Source organism: Suncus etruscus, chromosome 1 (assembly GCF_024139225.1).
Source record: "Suncus etruscus isolate mSunEtr1 chromosome 1, mSunEtr1.pri.cur, whole genome shotgun sequence".
Classification (NCBI taxonomy): Eukaryota; Metazoa; Chordata; class Mammalia; order Eulipotyphla; family Soricidae; genus Suncus; species Suncus etruscus.
The window spans coordinates 207,994,719-208,016,910 of record NC_064848.1 but is presented as its reverse complement, the minus strand read 5'-3'; the positions used below and the strand labels follow the sequence as shown (position 1 = coordinate 208,016,910).

Below are 22,192 nucleotides of genomic sequence, written 5' to 3'. Positions count from 1 at the left end.
ACTTCCCAGGCACACGATGTCTCCCAGCTAGAGGCAGGCGCTGCCAACTCCAGGCCCCTCCTGGTTACAGCTTCTCCCAAATATTCCACAAATAATGTCACCCGAGTGCCTTCCAGCTTAATTTTTTTGTTTGTTTTTTTTTTTTTTTTTTTGGTTTTTGGACTATACCCAGTGACGCTCAGAGGTTACTCCTGGCTATGTGCTCAGAAATCGCTTCTGGCTTGGGGGGACCATATGGGACGCCAGGGACGGAACCAGGTGCATCCTGGATCTGCCATGTGTAAGGCAAATGCCCTACTGCTGTGCTATCGATCCGGCCCTCCAATTCGGCTTCCATCTGCCTGTCCACAGGACAGGATGTGTGCGGGGCTGTATTCTGACGGGTGTGTGGAGGCCCAGACCCCCCTGCACACATGCACACAGGAGTGCTGTTCTAGCCCTGGGACACACGTATGCACACAGGACCCCTGCCATGGCTCTGGGCACACACTTGTACACATGCACACCGCCTCATCACCACACACACACCCGATTCCTCAGGAACTCACTGTGTAAGAGAGTCAACTCGAGTAAATCTTCATTTTAAGTACGACAAATAAAGTTGGGCCTTGGGGAGCTGGAAATGCGCCTGACTGTCGGGAGCTAGAAAGCACCAAGGCCATTCTGAAGTTCCCAGTATGAAGAGGCAGACGGTGGCACTCACCTGCTGATGGCCTTCAGGGCATCCTGTCTCGCCTCCGCAAAGCTCACATCCTGGGGAGAAATGTGGGTGACGGCTGCTAAGCCTTTGAGAACCTGAAAAGCGGAGAAACCAAAAAAATCATCAGTGGTCGACAAGGGCTGACCTGCATCATGAAGCACCATGGCCAGCACTCGCTCCTGCTCCCACTCACTCTGCTGAGACCCAGCATGCTGGGGAACCACCACACACCCCACCCCACCCACCCCCGTTCCCTCAGAGCACTTGGCAGCTCTTTGCTTGGCACAAGTCCGTTGCACATAGACCCCAAGGTGACCTAGCCAGGCCTGCTGCTGATGTAACGGTAATCGGACCTGGACATGTCCCTCGGACACACACACCCTGTAATGGCAGTTGGACTGGGACATGACCCCCTGCATCTGACAGTTGCCCCCGAACTATAAATGGGAGAGTCCGGCAATTATTGGGGAGCACCCCTGGGAAAAGAGTAGAGGAGAGTCTGCTGGCACGCAAGGGGCTAGAGTAAAGCATTGGAGAGAATGCTGCCTGCTTCGCCTCTATCTCTGTTCTTGCTCTCTCTCTAATCTGGATGTACAGCACCCCCCAACCCCCTCCCTGGCCAGTGAATTACATCTACCTCTCTCTTAGAAAACCCCAGGGCAGCAAAAGACTGGAATAAAAGGATATTCCATTTCTGCCTCTCTCCCCCCAGGTGGCTATAGCCCTAGCCTCCCACCCACCCCACCACCCTCTATGAGGGCAGATGATGAGCAACAGGTACTGGCAGGGTCCAAGAGGCAGAAGGGAGCAAGCCTGGGCAGGGACATTCAGAAAGGCAGCCCCCAGTGGGCAGCACTATCCCAGACAGCAAGGTCTCAGAGCGGCTCAGTTCTCAGGAAGCCGCGTTAGCCTCAGCCCCCACAAGCAGGGTTGCCTGCAGCCACCACGTCTATATCTCTGAGTCCGGCACAGCGCCATGTCTCCCAGTGCTTCTGCCCCACCAGGCTCTGCCCTCCTGCCCAGGGCCAAGAGGCAACTGGCTATGAGGGTGGGATGGACATGCCATGCCTGACGCAGGTGTAGGAGAGATTCTCACTGGGCGTGAAGGTCTCATCACTCCTCATGGACTTCTGATGAGGCCAACAGGCCATTAAGCCCCTTGTTATCTCCAGGACTGTGCCCACTCCTCAACACCAGAGATGGGCACGATCCTATACAGCCCCTGCAGCCTCAGGGTTCATTAGGACACTCCAGTTAACACCAGAGCCCAGCGCCTGCCAGGCCACTCACAGGACAGGTGACACCACCACTGTCCCCAGAAGAGGGGCCCTGTCCCACGTGCACTGCTTTAGGCAAGAGCTATTCCATTCAGCTCTCAGCATCTGCTCTACAACGAGATGCACCACTGCCCAGCAATAAAGAGCTACCGTAGCACTGCCTCTTGCTTTCCTCCAAGGAGCTCTGTCCCAAGCAGCATGGCCCGCCCTCCCTCTCACTTCCGGTGCTGACTGTGACTCTGTCTCTCCCCAGGCACGGTCCTGCAGCTGATCCGAAGTGGACTCAGCATCCCCATGTCTGCAGTGCCCTCACCTGCTGGAGCCGGCCCTTCAGCAGGAAGCCTGGCAAGGCGCCCAAGGCCAGTGAGAAGCCGCAGCGCGTCATCTCCTCCGGGTGCTGGAGCTCGGTGATAAACTGCTGAACCAACTCCCCTGGAAACAGCCAAGAGAGAGACCCACATTGTCCGCCGCTCCTGAGACCCTGCCACGGCTCAAGCAAGTGTGATTGAAGGGACGCAAGAAGAGACATCACATCACTGTGGATGCTGGAAACAGACACATGCCCAGAGGTGTGTGGACAACAGCTTCGAAATTTAAAAGTGGCTTTAAGGTTTCTGTGAGCGATTTCCAACATGATTCCGTGCTTAGGAAAATAAATCCAAGTGGGTTTTAAGAGTGGCAGCTACAGCCCCAGTTTCTGCTGTGATTTGGCCGCTGCAGCAACAAGAACTCCTGATGGGCCTGCTACAAGGGCAGGCACCGTGCCAGGCAGGCCAGAGGGCTGCAGTGCTGCCGGGAGAAGGCCAGGCTGGGTACCCTACAAGCACCGCTCCAGGAAGGGCTTTAGGTCCACTGCTCTGCCGTGCGACTGCAAAAACAGACAGATATCTCCACCCAACCCACCAACACCGGGATTACCAAAAACCAATAAAATAGACTGAACACAAAATAATATCCATGTAAAACCTCCCCAGAGTAACGAAACTTAGTAAAACTTGAACTACTTTTTTCTTGCAGTGCTCAAGAGCTTCTCTGACTTTATACTTGGGGTTCCTCAGTGAGGCCAGGAACTGAATCCAGGGACCCCACAAATAAAGTATTTGCTCCAGTCCTTTGAATGATCTCTCCCATTCCTACAGTATTTTACTCAACAATAACAAAAATTACAGAAAGTTGACTGCACATGTGACTTTTATAAAGTAACTTTGTGGGGGCCAGAGTGGGTAGTGAGCACAATGAGTCACTTGCAGGCTACTTGACCTAGGTTCTATCCCTGACATTCCATATGGGCTCCCAAGCCTGCCAGGAGTGACTTCTGAGTACAGAGCCAGGAGTAACCCCTGAATATCGTCAGGTATGGCCCAAAAATAAACTAACAAAAAAACAACTGAGATAGAATCCTGATGCCTTGCTCTACAGACAATGGCGACATACTATAAAAATAAAAACTCATTCATGTCAGCAACTTGGGAACTGGAACAACAGCAGCACCTTTGGAAGCTGTAGAACCTCTTGAGATGGGGGGGGGGGCAGACTTACTGGGGAGCCACTGACGCTCCATCAAGGGACAGACTATCCCCTCAGGTGGCACTGTCTGACCCAGCGAGGACCCAAAGACACCGGCTAAGGAAGCCACTGCTGGCCTGAAAGATGATGGGATGGCAGAGCAGAGGGAGATGGGAACAAGGACAGGAAGGCCAGGCAATCTTGTTGAATAACCTCAGGGGAGTTTCCTTCCATACAGTATCAGGACTCTGCAGGACCACAGCAAGAGCAAATACCCCCAATTCTCCACAAAAGATGGCAGGTGAAAGGGGTGCTGTGGGGCCAACCCTGAATGAGCCCATGGGTCTCTTCTCCAATTTCCGTGTCCACATGGGTCACTCACCATGTGTGGCCAGGGTCTCAGTCCCAGGCTCCTCCCGGTAGTAGGCGCTGCAGAGGGCGGCTAAGGCTGAGACAGCAGCATCCTGAAAGAGCAGGACAGGGGCCCAATTGGGCCCACAGCAGCTCAGCCTCCAGACTCCAGGAGAGAAGCACGTGGCACCCTGCCAGCTCCGCCTACCCTCTGCCCCTAGGGGCCATACCCTGACACAGCCACTTCGGTTTTTGCCAGCTCTGCCCACCCTCTGCCACAGGGGGCCTCACTCCTCCAGACCCAGACCAGCCCAATCTGCGCTTCCCAAGGGCTGACACCCACAGCCGCAATGCTATCCTCCTTGCCCTCCTTTAGTTATCAGGTCCCAGTGGCCCCAGGATGCAGAGTCCAGGGGACAGGCCCAGTCCCTGCTTCTGGGCACAAAGGCCACAGGAATGATGAGCACAGGACAGGAGTCCCACCCACATGGCACAGGCCACCCAGAAGCCAAGCAGCCCAGACAGGCAGACGCCACAGCCCTGTTCCCTTCTGGAGGTCCAGGGTCAGCCCTATGGGCCAAGGCCACAGGCCCACCCCTGCAGAATGGCATGATCACTAGGCTACTAGAAGAAGGTAGCTGTGGGGCTGGAGAGATAGCATGGAGGTAGGGCGTTTTCCTTGCATGCAGAAGGACAGTGGTTCGAATCCCGGCATCCCATATGGTTCCCGGAGACTGCCAAGAGCGACTTCTGAGCACAGAGCCATGAGTAACCTCTCAGCGCTGCCGGGTGTGAACCAAAAACCAAAAAAAAAAAAAAAAAAAAAAAGAAGGTAGCTGCCAGAGGGCATGTTCCAGCCCCCAACCAGAGCTCATCTTCGGGGATCCCTGAGAGGAAGTGAGGACAGTGGAAACACCCAGACCCCAAATGCATCCCCTCCCAAAGCTGCAGCGGGAGAAGGCTGTGTGCTCCCACAAAAGTGCTCCAGAACTCTAGTGGGAAGGAGAACCCCACACACTTCCCTGGTCTCAAGTACAGGAAGCCCCTCCCCACCCGTGCCCCAGGCCCAGGCAGGAGGCCCTCGGGATGGCCCCTGGGTGGGAGGGTGGGTGGATGGGAGTCTTGATTGATGCTCAGGGAAGGCGGGTCCCTCAGGCTGTGGCCGCTCACCTTGATGCTCTGCCTGGAGGAGCTGGAGAAGAGATAGAGGCTCCGCAGTGTGTCACTGATGAGCCACTGCCAGCCCTCTGTGGGGAGAACACACTCGTCAGTGGCTGCAGGGTCCGGAGAATCAGAATCAGACCACGCGGCCCCTTCCTGCTTGAACAGGCGCAACCCTCCCGTCAGCCAGTCTGCCCTGACCCTGACTGGAGCCTCTAGACCACAGAGGTCAAGGGACTGCGGCAGTCTCACCCAAGGCCTTCCTGCAGCTCTGAGACATGCCCAGGGCCTCCAGGGACTGACATCACCATCTGGGGGCACAGGAGCCTGTGGCACTAGAGGCACCAGCAGGCCAGACCAGCTCTGAGTGCGGACTCAAGGCCCGAGGAAGTCTGTTTAGTTTTGTTTTGGGGTGCTCAGAGGCCCTGGCAAACTGGCTGTTCTCAGGGTCCCAAGGTCCCACCCTGCTCAGCCATGCAGTGCCTGACACCGCTAGGTCCCTGGTGGTGCTTGGGGCTAAACCCCAGACTCCTAACACACAGTTCTAGCAGTGACCTGGAAGAGTAAATCTTACCGATGATGGGGTCACCTCTGAAGGGCATCCGGGCCAGTGACAGGTTCTCTATCAGAGAGCACACTAGAGGGAAAGACACGTGCTGTGGAAGGAGCCACCCCACCAGTGGCCATCGGCAACTCCACGCAAGCGAGGCCTATTGCACGGAACCTCGACACCTGCACTAGGTCACAGACAACAGGCACGACAGAGCAGAGAGAGGTGTAGAGGGGAGCACTGTGTGCAGGCAGAGGTGGACACAGCATGGGGACAGGGAGTCCTGGGGTGGCTCAGAGCACGGTTGCAGGAGGCAGCTGCTGGGGTGCGGCCTGGCCATGAATGAGCATCCACCAGGGCCAACAACACGAGGTGACAGTCCGGGCCATGCAAGCCAACTGTTGAGGCAGAACCGAAACTTGACGGTCAAAACCCTGCGTGCTTACTAAAAACTTTCATCTAACAAGACAGACTTGCTACTGGCCACTGAACATCCCACCCGTCGGGGGCACCATTTGACCCCACCCTGCACTACTGCCCCACTGCTCTGTGACTGACCCCAGACCCAGCCAACAGCGCCACACTTGGCTCCACCAGCTTTGGGGCCCTTCACATGGGGTTTGCAGGTTCATAAACCTACCCCAATGCTACCCCACGGGGGCAGGAGATACACAGGACAGAGCAGCATGCCTCACATACTTGCCAGGACCCGCTCAGGGACAGGCTGTCCTAGATAGTCACAGGTAGAGGGAAGACTGGGGCCTGTGGATGCTGCCCACCACACTGCTCAGGGGAGCACACGGGGCTTAAGAAAAGGCCAAGACAATCAAATCCTTGGTCCCCATAGGAAAGTGCAGAATTGAGAGCAGGAACAGGAGCCCATGCCATCATCCATGTCAGCAGGCAGCCCTGCCCTCAAAGCTGCCTTCCCACATACCTACCTGCTTGTCTCATGAGCTCTCCTCCAAGGCCCCTGCAAAGGATCAAAAACACTGGGCTCAAGAGCTCCGCTGCAGGGAAATGTGCCCATCATCCCCATGCAGAGCCCATGAGATATCACGACCCAAAGGTTGAAGCCACTTAACCGCCAGCATGAAACAACTGTCCCAGGGCATGAAACCAGCCCAGCACTCGCTGCCAGGTGAAAGCAGGTGCAAGTGGTTCCAGGACATTCAAGGCTGCAGTATCCACACTGCCAGGCGCTCATTGTCACCACTAGGAGACTTCGTCCAAGTAGCCACCATGGGGTGCCATCGATGGGGAACCTGGGCCAGGCTTTGGGTGGTGAGAAGTGGCCAGCAAAGAGCCAGGCCAAGACCACACAGCAATAAACATCCCATCAGGTCATAGTCAGCACCTGGGGGCATTCCACAACCCAGCTTTCTCTGACCCGAGAAAGACCAGCTGGGAGAGACCCAGTCCTGCAGCAGGGTCGGCTGGTGAGTAGGTAGCCTACAGCCTCTCAGAAGCTGTTCAGTCAGACACAAACACAACACAGCAGAGCTTACCTGTATAAGTGGCGCTCGTGGAACTGAAAGCAAAGAACCAAGAGTCAGCATATACATGCCATTCTCAAGACCTCTGCAAAATAGCAGCCAGCACGCAGAAGAGCAGATGGCCTGAATTTTGTTGTCTTTTAATTTTTATTTTGGTTTTTTGGGCCACACTCAGCGGTGCTCAGGGGTTACTCTGGTTCTGAGCTCAGAAATTGTTCCTGGCAGGCTTGGGGGACCATATGAGATGCTGGGAATCAAACCCTTGTCTGAACTGGGTCAACGGTGTAGCCATGTAAAGGCAAACACCCTATCACTGTCCTATCACTCTGGCCTCCAGAGGGCCCGAGTTTGCCCTAGTCTGCTACTCCCTAACAAAGCCTGCTAGCCGCCCCCAAGTCCAGAGGGAGCAGTGGGGATGGCCAGGGTCCCATAGCCCTGTGCAGTACAGTAAATAGTGCTGAGGCAGAGTCCAAGCTCTTCCCAAGAAGCTGCAAAAAGCAGGTCCCATCAATGCTACTGCCCTGTCCCACAGGTACACGCTGGCTGATACAGACCACTGGTAGAGCCACACTCCACTTTACAGTGCAAAATGTTGATAAACCTGCACTGTCTGCCAAAACCAGTCTAAGGCACCCATGAGGGCCAGTAGTGGTCTGCTCACAAACAGCAAAGTTGAAGGCCACAGTAGCCGGAACCCGAGACCCATGTGCTCATGCTGGGGTCCCGAGAGGGAAGGGAGGACCCTACACTCCTGAGGAAGGACCCTGAGTTCCTGGGGGAGGACAATGAGCTCCTGGGGGCTCTGCATTCTCAAGAGAGAACCCTGCGCTCCTGATGGAGGACCTTGTCCTCTCCAAGGAGGAGCTGGTGGCCCAAGCAATATCTCTGACAGCCCACAGTGCCTAGCCTGACAGGCCCCACGGTATGAACACAAGAAAGTAGGGCCTTCTCTGGACCTAGGACTCCAGGCACCTGCCCTCACCTGCTGATGGATCTGCTTCAGGCCTTGCAGGGCCTCTACATCCAGGTAGTCAGTGATGGACCTGTGGGGAGCAAAGCACATGAGCCCTGCAGAGATGCTAGGTTCAGACACCTGATCTCAGGGCCAAGTCCAGAACTACCTCCACCCAAGGGAGCTCTGCCTACCTGCGCTCCTCCTTCGCAAGGCTGTGAAGACTGTGGGTGACCTCAGCACAGGCGAGCACCGCCCCATGCCGCTCATGCAAGTCAGAACTCTGAGCCATGGACAGCAGCTGTGGGAGGACTATGCGGACAAGCAGAAAAACAGATCAAGACATCGCAGTCAGGCTCCGGGCAGGTATGAGAGGGAAAGAAGGATTCCTGGATGCTGTCAGATAGACAGGCAGGACAGACAGGCGGTCAGCACCTGGGTCAGCCTTGCTCCAAGCATTTCAGCCCCAGAGCAGTGGGGCACTGGGGGCCCTGCTGAGGACAGGGACCCAGAACAAGACTGACAAAACTGTAGGACCCCAAAGCACTCTGGGCTAGGACAGGCAGGTGCAGGCCTCCAACCACATCCAGATAGGCCCTGTCCTTCCCACCCCATCCCCCCAGCAGGCAAGACGAGGCCTCAGATTCTCCGTGCAGATGTGGCCAGGAGAGCTCCTGCAAGCAGAGAACAGGGCCAATGCTGTGTGGGAACTGGGAGGAAGATGAGGGACAGACGGGAACCCCACCCCATCAGGGCCAGCAACAACCTAAGGATAGCCCAGCCCAGGGAGAGTGAGCTCAAGTCAGAGACAAGAGTCTCCCTCTGTCACCAGACACTGATGGACATGTCCCCTCTCCCTGGGGGTAGAGGGTAACATATCATGCTAAGGCCAAACCTCTGTCCAGAGTTCACACCAGAGTGGATGTCAGCTAACTAGATCCTGCAGGTTTCCCAGGTAAGAGCTGCCAGGGAGCTGGAACATTGATTTTTTGTTGCTTCAGGCTGCTTTTGGATCTACCTGATGGAGCTCAGGGGTGACTTCTGGCTCTGCACTTAGGAATCACTCGTGCCCGGGCAGCCATACTGGGATGCTGAGAGTCGAACCCAGGTGGACTTTGTGCAAGGCAAATAAGTGCCTTAACCCTGTGCTAGCTCTCTGGACTCTACTCAACCCACTGCTGTCAATGACTTGACCTGCACGGAAACTTCTTCTGAAATGCACACACGAGCTCAACAGGAGACAATGGGCTGGCTGGTCTGTCCAAACAGTAAGCGAGTTTCTCACCATATCTCAGAGAGGCCATTCCGTAAGAGGGACAGAAAAACCATGTCCATGGTAGGGGATGGAAGGGCCACCTCCATGGCCGACCTGACAGCGCCCAGGATCCATGTGCGCACAGTGCTCTCCTGTGCTCGGGGTCTGGAGGAACAGGCGTGGACAGTGCTCGAGCCACTTACCGTGAGCTGCCATGTACCCAGGTGCTCGCTGGGTGAGGTTACGCAGGGCCTTCGCTGACAGCTCCCTGATGACCCTGGAGTGGGATACAAAGAAGATTCAGTTTCTGCTCCGAGCAAGGTGGCAACACCGCAGTCAGCCGGGTCCTCTGTCCTGACAAACCTCAAACCCAAAAGCACAAAGGCTCCAGGTCAAAGAACCGCTCACAACTCAGCCCATGGGGTGAGACACTGGCCCTTCTGCCTAGAACTCTGGGCATACACAGAGCCATCGGTCACCGTGAAGAGACAGATGAGAGTTATCACAGATGGCCACTGCATCCACTCACACGCTCCCACAGGTGGCACTAGACAAAGACACTTCATCCTGCCCAGGGCTTGCACTGGTTCCTGACGGTGGCCAACACTGTCGTGCTCTCGCTACACTCACCAGCAGCAAACAGGCTTATCTGGGAGCAGGGCACGGGCCTCAGGCAGAGAAGCTGGGCACACTGCAGGGCTCTCTACTGAGCAATGGCCTCTGGCACCCACTGCCCTTCCTGATAGAGACTCTATTGGGAAGACATATGCTCAGCACGGGCCAGGCTCTAAGTTCTTTCTCCCCAGCACCCGATGGTCCCCCAATCCTCATTGTAGCAAAAACTAAATTTTGTTTCAGTTAGGGGCCACACGCAGTGTCCCACTGAGCCATCTCCCCAGCCTCTAAAATATATATTTTTTAATTCATATGTACCATCTGATCTTCTTATAAGGTCAGAAACTAAACTTTAAGAAAAGGTGGACGTGGGGCTGAAGAGATAGCATGGAGGTAAGGCATTTGCCTTGCATGCAGATGGTTGGTGCTTTGAATCTCAGCATCCCATATGGTCCCCTGCGCCTGCCAGGAGCGATTTCTGAGCATAGAGCCAGGAGTAACCCCTGAGAAACCCCTGATGACCCCCCCCCCAAAAAAAAAAGACCACAGGTGGACACTTGGGGCCAGTGAGGTGGCACAAGCAATAGGGCGTTTGCCTTGCACACGCTAACCTAGGATGGACCACAGTTCGATCCCCCAGAGTCCCATATGGTCCCCCAAGCCAGGAGCTATTTCTGAGCACATAGCCGGAAGTAACCCCTGGGCATCACCAGGTGTGGCCCAAAAATCAGGGGAAAAAAAATCTTCAGAATAAAAAGGTAACCTTGAGAATGATGAGAATATTCTCAAACCCTGAATCTGATAACGAACCAGTAATATCCAGAATGTATAAAGCTCCTGAAACTTCAAAACCAGTCCATGCAAAGAATCCCACTGGGAGAGGCCCCGGGCTCCCTGAGCATCACTTGGGAGCCGTCAAGCCAAAAACAAACAGAATATCTGTGAGATAGATAGAGAAACCCCACTCTGGGCATACACTCAGAACAGGGTCTCAGAAAGGAATCTGCAGTGGCCAGAGTTAAGAGGCCACAGGAAGGGCCGGGTGGTGGTGCTAGAGGTTAGGTGCCTGCCTCGACTGCGCTGCGCTAGCCTTGGACGGACCACGGTTCGATCCCCCGGCGTCCCATATGGTCCCCCAAGCCAGGAGCAACTTCTGAGTGCATAGCCAGGAGTAACCCCTGAGCGTTACCGGGTGTGGCCCAAAAACCAAAAAAAAAAAAAGAGGCCACAGGAGTGATGGGCAGAGGAGGGTGTCTGTGCAGCAGGGACAGTTCCCGTGACGATAATCACCATGAGGACTTGTACCATGGCTGCTACCACAGAGCCCCAGAGTCTAAATTCACATCCTACTGGCCAGCACTGGTCTCATGGGGCCCCAACTGAGAACATGCCTATGGCTTAGCAAGGTCTGCAGCAAACTCCCCAGTGTTGGGGACTGTGACTCAGAGACTACCTGGCATAAAGGAGACAGAGCTGCCAGTCCTTGAACCATGGCAGGAGCAGCAATTTGGAGCCCTCAAAGAAAGCATAAACACTGAGCAGGTGGAGCAGAGCTTAGCATGGCAGAGGCCTGATTCGGCCCTGCCCTGGCCTTGCTCCCTCAGCACCACCAGCACAGCCCTGAAAGGAACGAACAGCAGAAATCACAGAACTTTCCCTTCTCATCCTTGGTCCACGAAGGCACCACAACCACGTTCTGTCCTACGGCCCAACAAGCTGATGGGCCAGGCAAGCTGAGTGAACCGCCCCTGTTAGTGCTGAGGGTCTTTGCTTCTCAGAAGGAAAGGTCTGGCATCGTTTCTGTATCTTCTCCGTGTCATGCACCACACAGCTCTCGGCAGGTATCATGTGACACCGAGGGAGCCTCAGCCACACGCTGCACGAGGTCCCCCAAGCCCCCCACACAACAGCATTAAGAGGAGACATGGCAGCCTTGATCCTGCCAGAAAGGAAGACATGTGCTCTGGGAGGCCATAAGGTACTTTCTGCATGACCAGCAACCCTCACACCTGGCTCTGAATGAGTCTAATGACAGGAGCAACTTTGCATGTCCAGGTCCTGGTAGGGCCTGTGGACCTGTGTGGTCAAAATGCAGCTGGTACCAGTGCTGTGGTCACCAGGGTGGTTGGCACCTTCCCTTGGAGACAGTGTGGCAGTGGCTATGGCTGCTGTGCTGAATTTCAGGGAAATTCAGTGAGAGATTCTGCATGAGGGGCCTCGGGAGAAGCAGCAATATGGAGGGATAAGAGACAGGTTTTGGATGCAGGGCAGCTGCACAGAGGCTGCTGAAAAAGTTAGTGTAGAAGCCATGTAAGATACGTACATGGTGGCTAGGGTATTATTAATAAAGCTTCATGTCTCCTGACTTCTACTGACTGCTTGTGCATCATTTCCTGCCGCTACCCTGAACCCGCAGACCCACTGGCTGGAAGGGGATGCAGGTGCCTGGCCTGGCCGAGCAAGGCCCATCCACTCCATCCCCCATCATTCACAACCATCAAGGACTATTATAAATTTATTAACTCAAGACTCAGCCACAAAGCCTGCTCAGTGCCAGGGGCACGACAGTGGGGCCGCACAGCAGCAGGGCTGGTGGCATCTCCAGTCCTCTCTGGAGGGAAGCCCAGGAGGTTCCCTCCCTGGACCAAGTCAAGAAAAGGCCCCAGGAGTCCCGATGCCACAGGCCTGGGTGTTCACATCATTAAATGTGGTTTCCGGGCTGGAGAGATAGCAAAGCAGTAGCACGTTTGCCTTGCAGACAGATGACCCAGGATGGACAGTGGTTCGAATCCCGGCATCCCATAAGGTCCCCCGTGTCTTCCAGGAGTACAGAGCCAGGAGTAACCTGAGCGCTGCAGGGTATGGCCCAAAAACAAAACAAAACAAAACAAAACTCGGGGCAGAGAGATAGCACAGCGGTAGGGCATTTGCCTTGCATGCAGAGGGACGGTGGTTGGAATCCTGGCATCCCATATGGTCCCCCTAGCCTGTGGGGGGTGATTTCTGAGCGTAGAGCCAGAAGTAGCCCCTTAGTGCTGCTGGGTGTGACCCAAAAACAAACAAAAACAAAACAAAACAAAAACCGTGGCTTCCATAATGGAAACATTCTCCATGGTTATCAGCTCAGTGGAAATCTCCTCTGCAAAACCATGGCTGCATGGGGTATCTGCAGAGGAGCCCATAAACAGCACAGACAACCAGCAACGCAAGGAGCGTGCACCTACCGGTCCCAGTGGCCGATCTTCCTATCCACCAGGTGGTCTATCAGGGGCCGTGTGTACTCCGGAAAGCTGGCGATGTACGTGCTGAAAGAGAGGTTCGGAGATAGCGAAAGCTGAGCACTCACTGCCGTGGAGGTGAGCAGGGCACAGCAAAAGGGCTCCATGTACAGCCCTGCAGGTGAGTTTCAAGAAGCAAACTGGACGTATGTGTGGCTGCAGGGCTGGGCCATGGGGCGGGCACAACATATGTAGTGAGACCCACATCCATACTCCAATCACATGGGACTGGGGAGGGAAGTTTGTCCGAGTGAGGCAGACCTCGGACTGGCACAAATAGCGGGGTGCTCTGTGTGGCCTGGGGCAGATACCAGTTCCCAGAGCACTGTAGGCTGAGGTGTGTGCCCTGAGGTTGCACCAGGCAAGATCAAAGCAGGATCCTGTCCTCACAGCCCATCTCAGGGCAGGCCTCTACCTTGTCGCAGAACGAGTGGACCTGGGAGGACTGAGGGGGACTGGAGCGATAGTATGGTGGTGGGGAGGACTTGCTTTGCGATAGGCCACAGGGTGCCTTGAGCATGTTGGGTGCAGATCTGGAGGGCCCTGAGCACTGCCAGGTGTAGAGCCCCGAAGCTCCTGCATCACGGGGCAACCGAAGTAACACCCAGGCCCACGGGGCCTGAGCAGTAGGGCCCTTGCACTGCACTAACAGCTCAGCTAACCAAGAATCATCAGGAAGGGACCCCGGGCCTCTTGAGATTCCCACCAGGCCCCACCACCCCACAGGGCTGGTCCATGAGAAACTCACCTGATCGTGAGGAAACAGTTGGAAATGTTACCAACAGCAAAGTAGTCGGCTGCGGTTAAAATGTCGATCCCGTGGGGGAAGGTGCCCTGATGGGGGAGAGGAGGGAAGATGGGGGTCAGCGACAGACGCAGGAGGTCCAGTAGGTCCAGCTGCACATCCTTGCCAGGGGAACAGCAGCCCCACACTGTAGCTTCTCTCGGCCCTACACTGAAGAAACCACTGGACTGCCTGCCATGGCCGGGGCAGTTCACATGGAAGGACACGTGGCCACATGAGCAAGCCCGGGCCTGGCCTGAGCCCAAGGCATCAGGTCCATCCCAGGAGGGGCCGCGGCGCCCAAGCTCCTTGCTGTCAAGGACCTGACTGGGCGGCATGTCCAGTGTGTGCTTCACCCAGGTCAGCTGTCTCCTGACCAGGCAGCACAGCATCCTGGGCTCAGTGAACTTCTGGTCAGCTGAACACTGATGGCGGACGGGATCCCTGCAGCTAGAGTACCCCCAAACTCCAGGACTTCCCAAACCCCAAAGCCTCCATATGTACAAATCCTAAGACACCAGCCTTCACAACACATACCCTAAGCAGTGAGGGTCACTTGGCAGTGCCCAGGTAAGGCCCCTACAAAGCTGGCATCACTCGCCCTGCCTCGGTGCTCTCCTGAGAACAGGAAAGAACCAGCTCAGACCGGGTGCTGATGACAACCCCTAACCTTGGCAGGCAGAGCCCCCAACTCAAAGAGGATTCCAGGAAAGGGCCTCCACTTCTGTCACTTCCAGGCCCTAAAGGCCGAGTCTGCTGGCTCCATACTTGGACAGTATGTGAAAAACTGGAGACAAATGAACAGAGTTCTCTCAGGAATGAACTAGAACCAGAGTGAGGTGTGACAGAGATCCAGGGGCCTCCCTGCTCGGACCATGGGCCCACTGGGCATCCATCATGGACCACAGTCCTACTGGGCATCTTTCCTGGCATCACTCAGGAACTCAGGGGACCTGCTCACATGCAATAGCCACGTGTCAGACAAGGCCAGACCAGGCAGCCCACAGAGCTGCACCTCAGAACACTCAGGGTTTCTGAGCTACAGGAGGGCCATGGGAAGCACCCAAGGCCCTCAGGGGCCCCTTTAGCACCAGGACTGGCCAGGGGGCAAGTTGGAGCTGGTGGGCACTGCCAACTCCAAGTATCCCAAGTCCCAGACACAGGAGCCTTATGCCACAGACCCAAGTGCCCAGAGTCAGTCAGACCCAGAATACGTGTGTCAGCATTCAAACCAGGTACCCTGAGTCACAGTCAAGACTCAAGGATCCCTGAGTCACAGTCAGACCCAAGAGCTGTGTGTCAGCGTCAGGACAGCTCAGGCCTCCCCTCCCCGCTGGACTCCTGACAACCATGCAGCCCAGGTCAGATCCTCACCAAAGGTGCCAGAAAAGGGCCTGCAAGCCTGACATAGGGCCAGGGGACCAGGGAACCTTCCTGTGCAGACAGCCACTGGCCCAGGACCCTCCCCAGCTCCTGCAAACTAGACCCGGGATTTGGCCTCTCAGAATCACACCCTGACCTAAGCACATCTCCTCCTCCCTCTGTCCCTCAGGGCACAGCTCTGCACCCACAGCCCACTCCTGCCCAACACACACACACACACACACACCTTCACGACACCACCAGGACCTAAAGAAACCCCCACCTCAGGGGGTCCTTGGGGTTCCCGTGGGCTTATTCCTGACATGTGTGTGGTGAGTTACTTCTGGTCTGGGTTTCCAACCAAACCTGCTATGTCAACACTCACTGGAGTCCCATCACCCCACTGAGAAGCCACTGGTTATGTGTCAGCCGTTCTGAGTCCTACTCCATGGACCAGCTCTGAGGACACCAGGCATATGGCCCTATCTCTAGCTGTCTGCCTCTACCTCTGCAGGAAGCACCAGAAATGAAGGCTATAAAAAGTCGCCCTACCTGTCTCCCCACATTCTCCTGGAAAGCAGCCTGTGAACAGAAAGAACAAACAGCAGTGAGTAAGGTTTCTGCTCCCCGGGAGAGAAACTCCAAAACAAACTCAAGTGACCCGTGGCTTCATCTGCAGGCGAATGTCTCTGCTGTTGGCTGGGCAGTGCTGGAGTGGCCGCTGCTGGGCCTGACTTTCTAGCATTCCTTGATATTTGAGTGTAGAGAACACAACAATAGTGCAGCGAGTGGGGTGTTGGCTTTGCATGCAGCTGACCTGGTTTGATCCTCGGCACCTCATATGGTCGCCAGAGCCTTCCTGAGTGCAGAGCCGGGCAGGAGTAAGCCCTGAGCGCTAGTGAGTGTGCTCAGATATGCCTCAAAGATAAAATTTTTTTAAAAGAATTTAGGTTTTTTTTTTTTAAATCAATCATGTTCTGAGAAGTAGCCTCTAAGCTGTGAACACTGGGCTTAGACAAGCCTAACTAAACACTCCTGATCATGCAAAGGAAAGCAGCCTCGTCTGATGGGCTCAATAAAGCCCAGCACAAGGTCTAGTCCTGGGGCTCTGGGAACAGACAATTGCCTCAAGCTCGCTGCTTGAAGAGACTCTATAAAGCCATGGGGGGGAAGGCATGCAACATGACCCGAGTGCAGGCACACAAACCACTCTGGGACGTGGCTGTGGTAGCCCCGCAGCACATGTCACAGCCTCAGCAGGTGACAGAGGCCAGAGGGCAGGGTGCCCCGGAGGCATAGCCCTGCCACAGGCAGAACAGAGCAGAAGCACCCAGGGCCATGCACCTTCCAGAAGTCTCATTACTGTACCTGCAGGGTATTTAGATGGACAGAGGACGCGAGACAAGCTCATGGGGAAGAGGGCCCAGAGAGGCCAGGGCCTTTGTGGGGACCACACAGGAAGAGACTAAGAGTGTAACAGTTTTGTCATGAGTTTATTAGAGAAAACAAAAATCCCAAGTAAAACAAACCGAAAGGCAAGGAAGATACCAGATCGAGGACCAAACAACAGAAGCACTACTCTGGGGCACTACTCTGGGGACTGACACCAGAACCGTGACCAGGAGAACTGCCTGGAGAGAACCAGTTTTGGGGCACAGAGAAGCCCACCAGGACTCAGTCCACACCCAAGTACCAGTTTTGGGCAGAGGTCCTAGGGCCAGAGATCCTGCAATGAGCAAGGTGCTTATCATGCACATTGCTGACTCCAGCACAAGCCCAGGTAATATATAAGTTCCCCAGTTCCTGGAGGAGTATCTTTGAGCACAACACCGCCAACCCTAAAGGAGAAGCAGGAAAGAGACCTTCAAACTCTGGTCCCATTTTTAGAAGAAGAAAAAAATCACTTAGTGTCCCTGGCAACCTAATTTCTCTAAGTGGGCACTCAGAAAGAGCCCCCCCCCCCCCCCCGCTACCCAGGTCAGCCTGCGTCTTCCCAGCACACTGAGAGGCAGAAAGAACTAGAAAGTGGACAGAGAGACTTTACCCAGAGGAAAGTCAGGTCAAAAAATAGCATAAAAAGGGGCCAGAGAGATAGCACAGGGGGAAAAATGTTTATACACATGTAGCCAATCCCAGTTCAATGCCTCAAGCCCCAGCAGGAGTGGTCCCTGAGCTAGAGCACCCTGGGTATTGCCCAGCCACTCCCCACTCCAAATACAAACACCTACAAGAAGATGCTTTGCATCACGCGCATGTTCCAAGCACAGTGAGCTGCACCATAGCTGGTAAGAATAGGACACCAGACTGGACAGGATGGGGAAGGTATAGCTGCAGGAAGAAGCCAGAGGTCCAAGAACCCGTCAGCATGGCCCTCAACAGGCCCTCATAGCCCCACTCCTGCACTCGACCCAGAAAACGAAAACCCATCCACGCAGAACCAGCCCTGAGTGTTCCCCGGGGCTAACCCTCCCCTTCCATGTACCCATGCCAGGGGTCCCTATAGTTCTGGGCAGAATGAGGTTGTGGGACACCCTCGGCCTGACTGCCCGCAGATGTAGTTGCATCCCCAGAAATCAGACCTCTGCACCAGGCATCTGGCGGGAGCCCCCTGGTCCTAGAACTCTTCAACTGACCGGTCGGCCCAGGCTCCCCTGGTCCTAGCATTATCCAATGAGCCGGTCATCCCTGGGCTCCAATCTGGTACCTCCGACTCTCTGGCTCCCCACTCACAGCAGCTCGTCTCCAGAAAACCTCAATCTGCAATTCTCAACAAAGTGGCTCTTTTGTGGCTCATGATCTCGTCCAGCTCATATGGTTCACTGGAAATATCTGTCCTCCTGGCCCCAGCTACCCCCAGCCCAGCATCTGTGACAGAGCTCAGACCTCAGCCAGGAGAGATGAGCAGGAAGCCAGGACAGAGTAAAGCAGGTGGCATGAGGCTCTGGCAGCCAGGACACCACCCAGCGCAGGACGGTCTACAAGGAATTGGCTGGCCCTGGCAGCTGTGGCAGCCACATAGGATAACTGGACACGCACATGCATGCACCAGACACATGTGTGTTGCGATAGCTCCGTGTAACATGACTGTGTGTACATGCACAGCTGTGCATACACATGCAGCTTCATATACACACGCACATACACTCACGCTATAGTCCAATGTCTCTCAGGCCAACCCTCAGGAAGCCCTCGGCCCACTCCCAACGTGCCAGTGACCCCAGGGCCTATGCTGCATGCGTGGCCTAAGGGCTGCCCATCCTCGGGAACACTTACGGAGGCGGCTCTCCGGCAGTTTATGTTCCGGTCAAACACAGCAGCGACCACCAGAGCACTGTTGGAAAGGGGAAGTGGTCAGTGAGCAGCCGTGGACAGCAAGCCTGATCCCAGACCCAGCAAGGACAGGTGGGACACCCTACCAGCTGGTGGGAGCCAGAGGCAGGCTGGCCTGAGGCTCGAAGGCTGAGACCTGAGTCCCCAGAACACCATGGGGACCCCCAATCCCGAGTGCCCGGCGTCTATCACTCCCATGGGCAGTGCTGACAGACCCAGTGAGGCTCCGGGAAGCAGCAGAGGCCAGGGTGGTGGAGGTGAACTGCTCTTCCTCATGCCACCAAGCAACATGCGTCTCAGCTCAGCCCAGAGAGGAAACATTCTCAGAGAGAAAGGGTTTCACCACACACAAGTCCCTGCAAAGGGAGGTGCCCTCACCCATGGCAGGGCTGACACCACACTAACAGCCCCTGACAGTGTCACCTGAGCTGACAGGCCATCTCTGGGCCCCCATTCACCCCCCAAAGGCCTGAAACCCAGAAGCCAGCAGGACAGGGAAGACCAGCGTCGTGGAGCTGGTTCGGCTGGGGTGCCGCGTGGGCGGTAGAGGGGCCGCAGGCCAAGGAAGCCTGTGGAGTCAGAACACATGGAACAGCTGTTCTCTGCGTGCCCCGGGTGAGCAGCCCCAGGTCCAGCCCCACGGACGGGGTCAGACACACAGCCTCCACCGGCAAACAGAGCACGTGGCGTACCAAGGCTTGGCTGACAGGCTGTGGGATACCCACCAAGTGGGATCTTCTGGAAATGAATGAACAGACCAGGAGGCAGGGCTGGGGATAAAGGCGGCGAAACCCATCAGCTTGCTGCTGCACTTGGAAAAAGGACACAAAAAGCCCCAGAACTGAACATGGGGCCCCTTCCCATGAGGCGGGCCGAAGACAAGGGTGATGACACAGCATGGCACGTCCTGGGCTGGCCAGGGAGGCTGCCCAACAGGGCTGAACCATGTGGCCTTGGCCTGAGCAGGCTGTCCCTGGTGGCCAGGTGCACGTGGGCATCCCCAAGGAAGCTCTCTCACGGAGTGTGGAATGTAACAGGTACCACACAGGACAAGGGCAAAAAGGCCACGTCAAAAGCACAACATTCAGCCAGGAAACCCTCGCTCACGCTGTGAGGAACAGTGGGCCGATTGTGAAAGCGGCTTTCAATGCTGTTCTGATTCAGGCTGGGTGGTTGGTTTTTGTTGGTTTTTTTAAACTGCTCTGATTTCACGCTCTGAAAACTGGCTTACCTAGAAATACGAGTATTTCACATGGCAACAGCAATCACAGACACAGGAAAGCGGCCCCAGGCCCCCGTCCCTGCAGCTCCCCTCAGGGCTCCCATTGCAGGGTGCACCTTCCCCTGGTTCCTGAAGACACCACAGTCAGCCCTGCCCGAGTTCCCAGCACTGAGAAACAATCTGCCAGCCAGAGCCAAAAGGGACTTTCTCTGTCCGAGTCCAGGACCTGCCTGCCTGCCTGCCTGCCTGCCTCAACCTGCCGGGCTCCAGGACCCAATTCCCAGCAGGTGTGGCCGGGAGCAGCGGTGCAGCTGAGTTCCCTTAAGCAGTGATTCTCGCAGTGAGAAGCCTTGAACCCTCTCTGATTGGGAAGCCCAGAGATGTGGACACACAGGCCTGTCTGTGGGGCTGGGAACAAAACTCTCCCCAGCGGGGCCGGCAGGAGGCCAAGCCCAGGAAGCTCAAAGGCGCTGTGGGGGCCATGACCAGGTGAGGGGCCAGGTAACTTCCCTGGGAAAACAAAAGGGTTTATCTTCCCTCTGGAGGTTGGCCATTAAGAAACGCTGAGTGAGAACAAGACGTAGCTTTGAGCAACGCTGGCCTTGCCTGATTTTTCAGGACAACTTTGCCCTCGAGGAAGAGATCTGGGAGCCAATGCCCAGGCGGCCCACACCTCTCCTCTCCAGCTCCACCCGCCCAGCACTGCCCCTGGCACAGGAGGGGCCTGCAGAGGTGATGTCAATAGGACTAGCTTACTACAGAGTTTCAGGTGAGGAAATCGGAGACACTGACAGCAGCCCACATGCCCGCAAGTAGGGCTCGTTTCTCCTTTGGCTCCTTGCAAATATATTGGCTGTAGGTTACTGGTGAGAAGGTGTCTTGGAGAGAGTGGACAACGACCGTTCTGAGCCATTTGAACTTACTGCTTCCAAGTGGCCTGGTGACATGTGATTTTTAGAAAGGCCTCTTTTTCTCCCTGCCCAAGTCATTCTTCTAGCCCTTACTGGGTCCGATGTATCAATGCTTAGGAAATATGGATTTTGGAAGCCACCCAGCACTTATTCAAGCCATGACGGAATGGAGCAAAAACTTCCTTTGGGCGCTAGAAAGCACAGAGAGGACTGTACAAGCTTACCGGGTGGGCCGAGGGAACTGTTTGTCCAAGCTCCTGAGGAAGAAGTGGGCAGCTAAGCCCAAGAACTAACCCTTCTGTGCCCAGGATTGGCAGAAGGGCCCAGCCTCGCCCATGGGCAGCCTGCATCGCCACTCCCTGGATGCTTCAGACGGCTCTAGTTCACCTAACCAAGTGCAGTTTGATCTCAGCTGCCTCATTTTGCACCATCCACTGAAGTTTGTGAAAGTGCACTTCAAGATACCAAGATATTATCAGGTGCCTGGATTAATGGACTTAAAAGCTGACAATTAAAATGTAGTCACTTATTAGGAACCCAAGGAAGTAGATCTCAAAGGCACACCCCAACCGATACTCCTGGGCAGGGAAGCGCACGCCAACCGCGTCCTCCGGGCTCACCTGGCACCCGTGACTCACCTACAGCCGCCCTGCTGGCCCCTGGATGCCTGCAGCCCACTCGGGCCAGGAAGGGCTGGGGCACAGGTGCCCTGAGAACCTGCCTGACGAGCCTGGAAGGCACTGGCTCATCTGATCGGGGATGGGCACAAGGAACCAGCGAGAGGGGCCTTTTTAAGTAGAAACTCCTCAAGGCCGCTAGCCCTGGGTTAATGAGGGGGAATTAAGGGGGCCCACTGCCCGCTGGAGGTTTCAGGGTGTGATGCGCTAAGTAAACTCATTACCAGCCTCCTGGGCATGCTCAGAAACTCCAGGAAATGTAACCTCCTCCGAGATCAAAGGAACAAGTGGAACCTGGCGAGTTTCTGCCGCCACAGGCTCACCGTGGCCCCGCACCAAGGGAGACCCCATGGAGCCCTTGGCACCCGGCTCCTCGGAAAAGCCACGTTCCAGAGTTCAGTCATGTTCTGATGGGGACTCAGAGAAAAGGCTGGGAAGGAGTCGGCCCCAACTCCACCTGTGGTGCAAGCCACTCGCTGCCTGTGCCGAGCCTCTACAGGACACACAGTTGGGTATGGGGAACGCAGGACTCTCCCCTTGCACTGCCTTGTTCAGATGGGGACCAGGGACAACAGGGGGCCACCTGCCTTGGGGGCACCACCCCACAGCGTGCCAAGAGTCCTGTTCCTGGAATGTCGGGGCCTGGCCTTGCTCCATCTACAAGAAGGCAGGGTGAGAACCCAACACAGCTGACTCTGAGGGCCCCGGAACAGCACAGGCCTGGCTTGAGCCTCCCACACTGGGGAGGCTCCGACCTGCAGCTAT

At 55.7% G+C, this 22,192-nt stretch overlaps 1 protein-coding gene across 1 annotated transcript in view; it reads right to left on the bottom strand.

The window, feature by feature from the left end:
- The window catches only part of TBCD (tubulin folding cofactor D), a 97,398-nt gene that overhangs the window by 6,906 nt on the left and 68,300 nt on the right, over window positions 1–22,192 (bottom strand). Inside the window, exons 15-28 of the mRNA XM_049768824.1 lie at window positions 18,561–18,618; window positions 15,840–15,869; window positions 13,890–13,975; window positions 13,088–13,168; window positions 9,452–9,525; window positions 8,188–8,305; window positions 8,024–8,084; window positions 7,054–7,076; window positions 6,487–6,518; window positions 5,570–5,632; window positions 5,005–5,081; window positions 3,866–3,947; window positions 2,291–2,409; window positions 704–795 (exon numbers count right to left, since the gene is read on the bottom strand). Coding sequence (XP_049624781.1) covers window positions 704–795; window positions 2,291–2,409; window positions 3,866–3,947; window positions 5,005–5,081; window positions 5,570–5,632; window positions 6,487–6,518; window positions 7,054–7,076; window positions 8,024–8,084; window positions 8,188–8,305; window positions 9,452–9,525; window positions 13,088–13,168; window positions 13,890–13,975; window positions 15,840–15,869; window positions 18,561–18,618 — 996 coding nt within the window. The remainder of the gene's footprint in view (window positions 1–703; window positions 796–2,290; window positions 2,410–3,865; window positions 3,948–5,004; window positions 5,082–5,569; window positions 5,633–6,486; window positions 6,519–7,053; window positions 7,077–8,023; window positions 8,085–8,187; window positions 8,306–9,451; window positions 9,526–13,087; window positions 13,169–13,889; window positions 13,976–15,839; window positions 15,870–18,560; window positions 18,619–22,192) is intronic.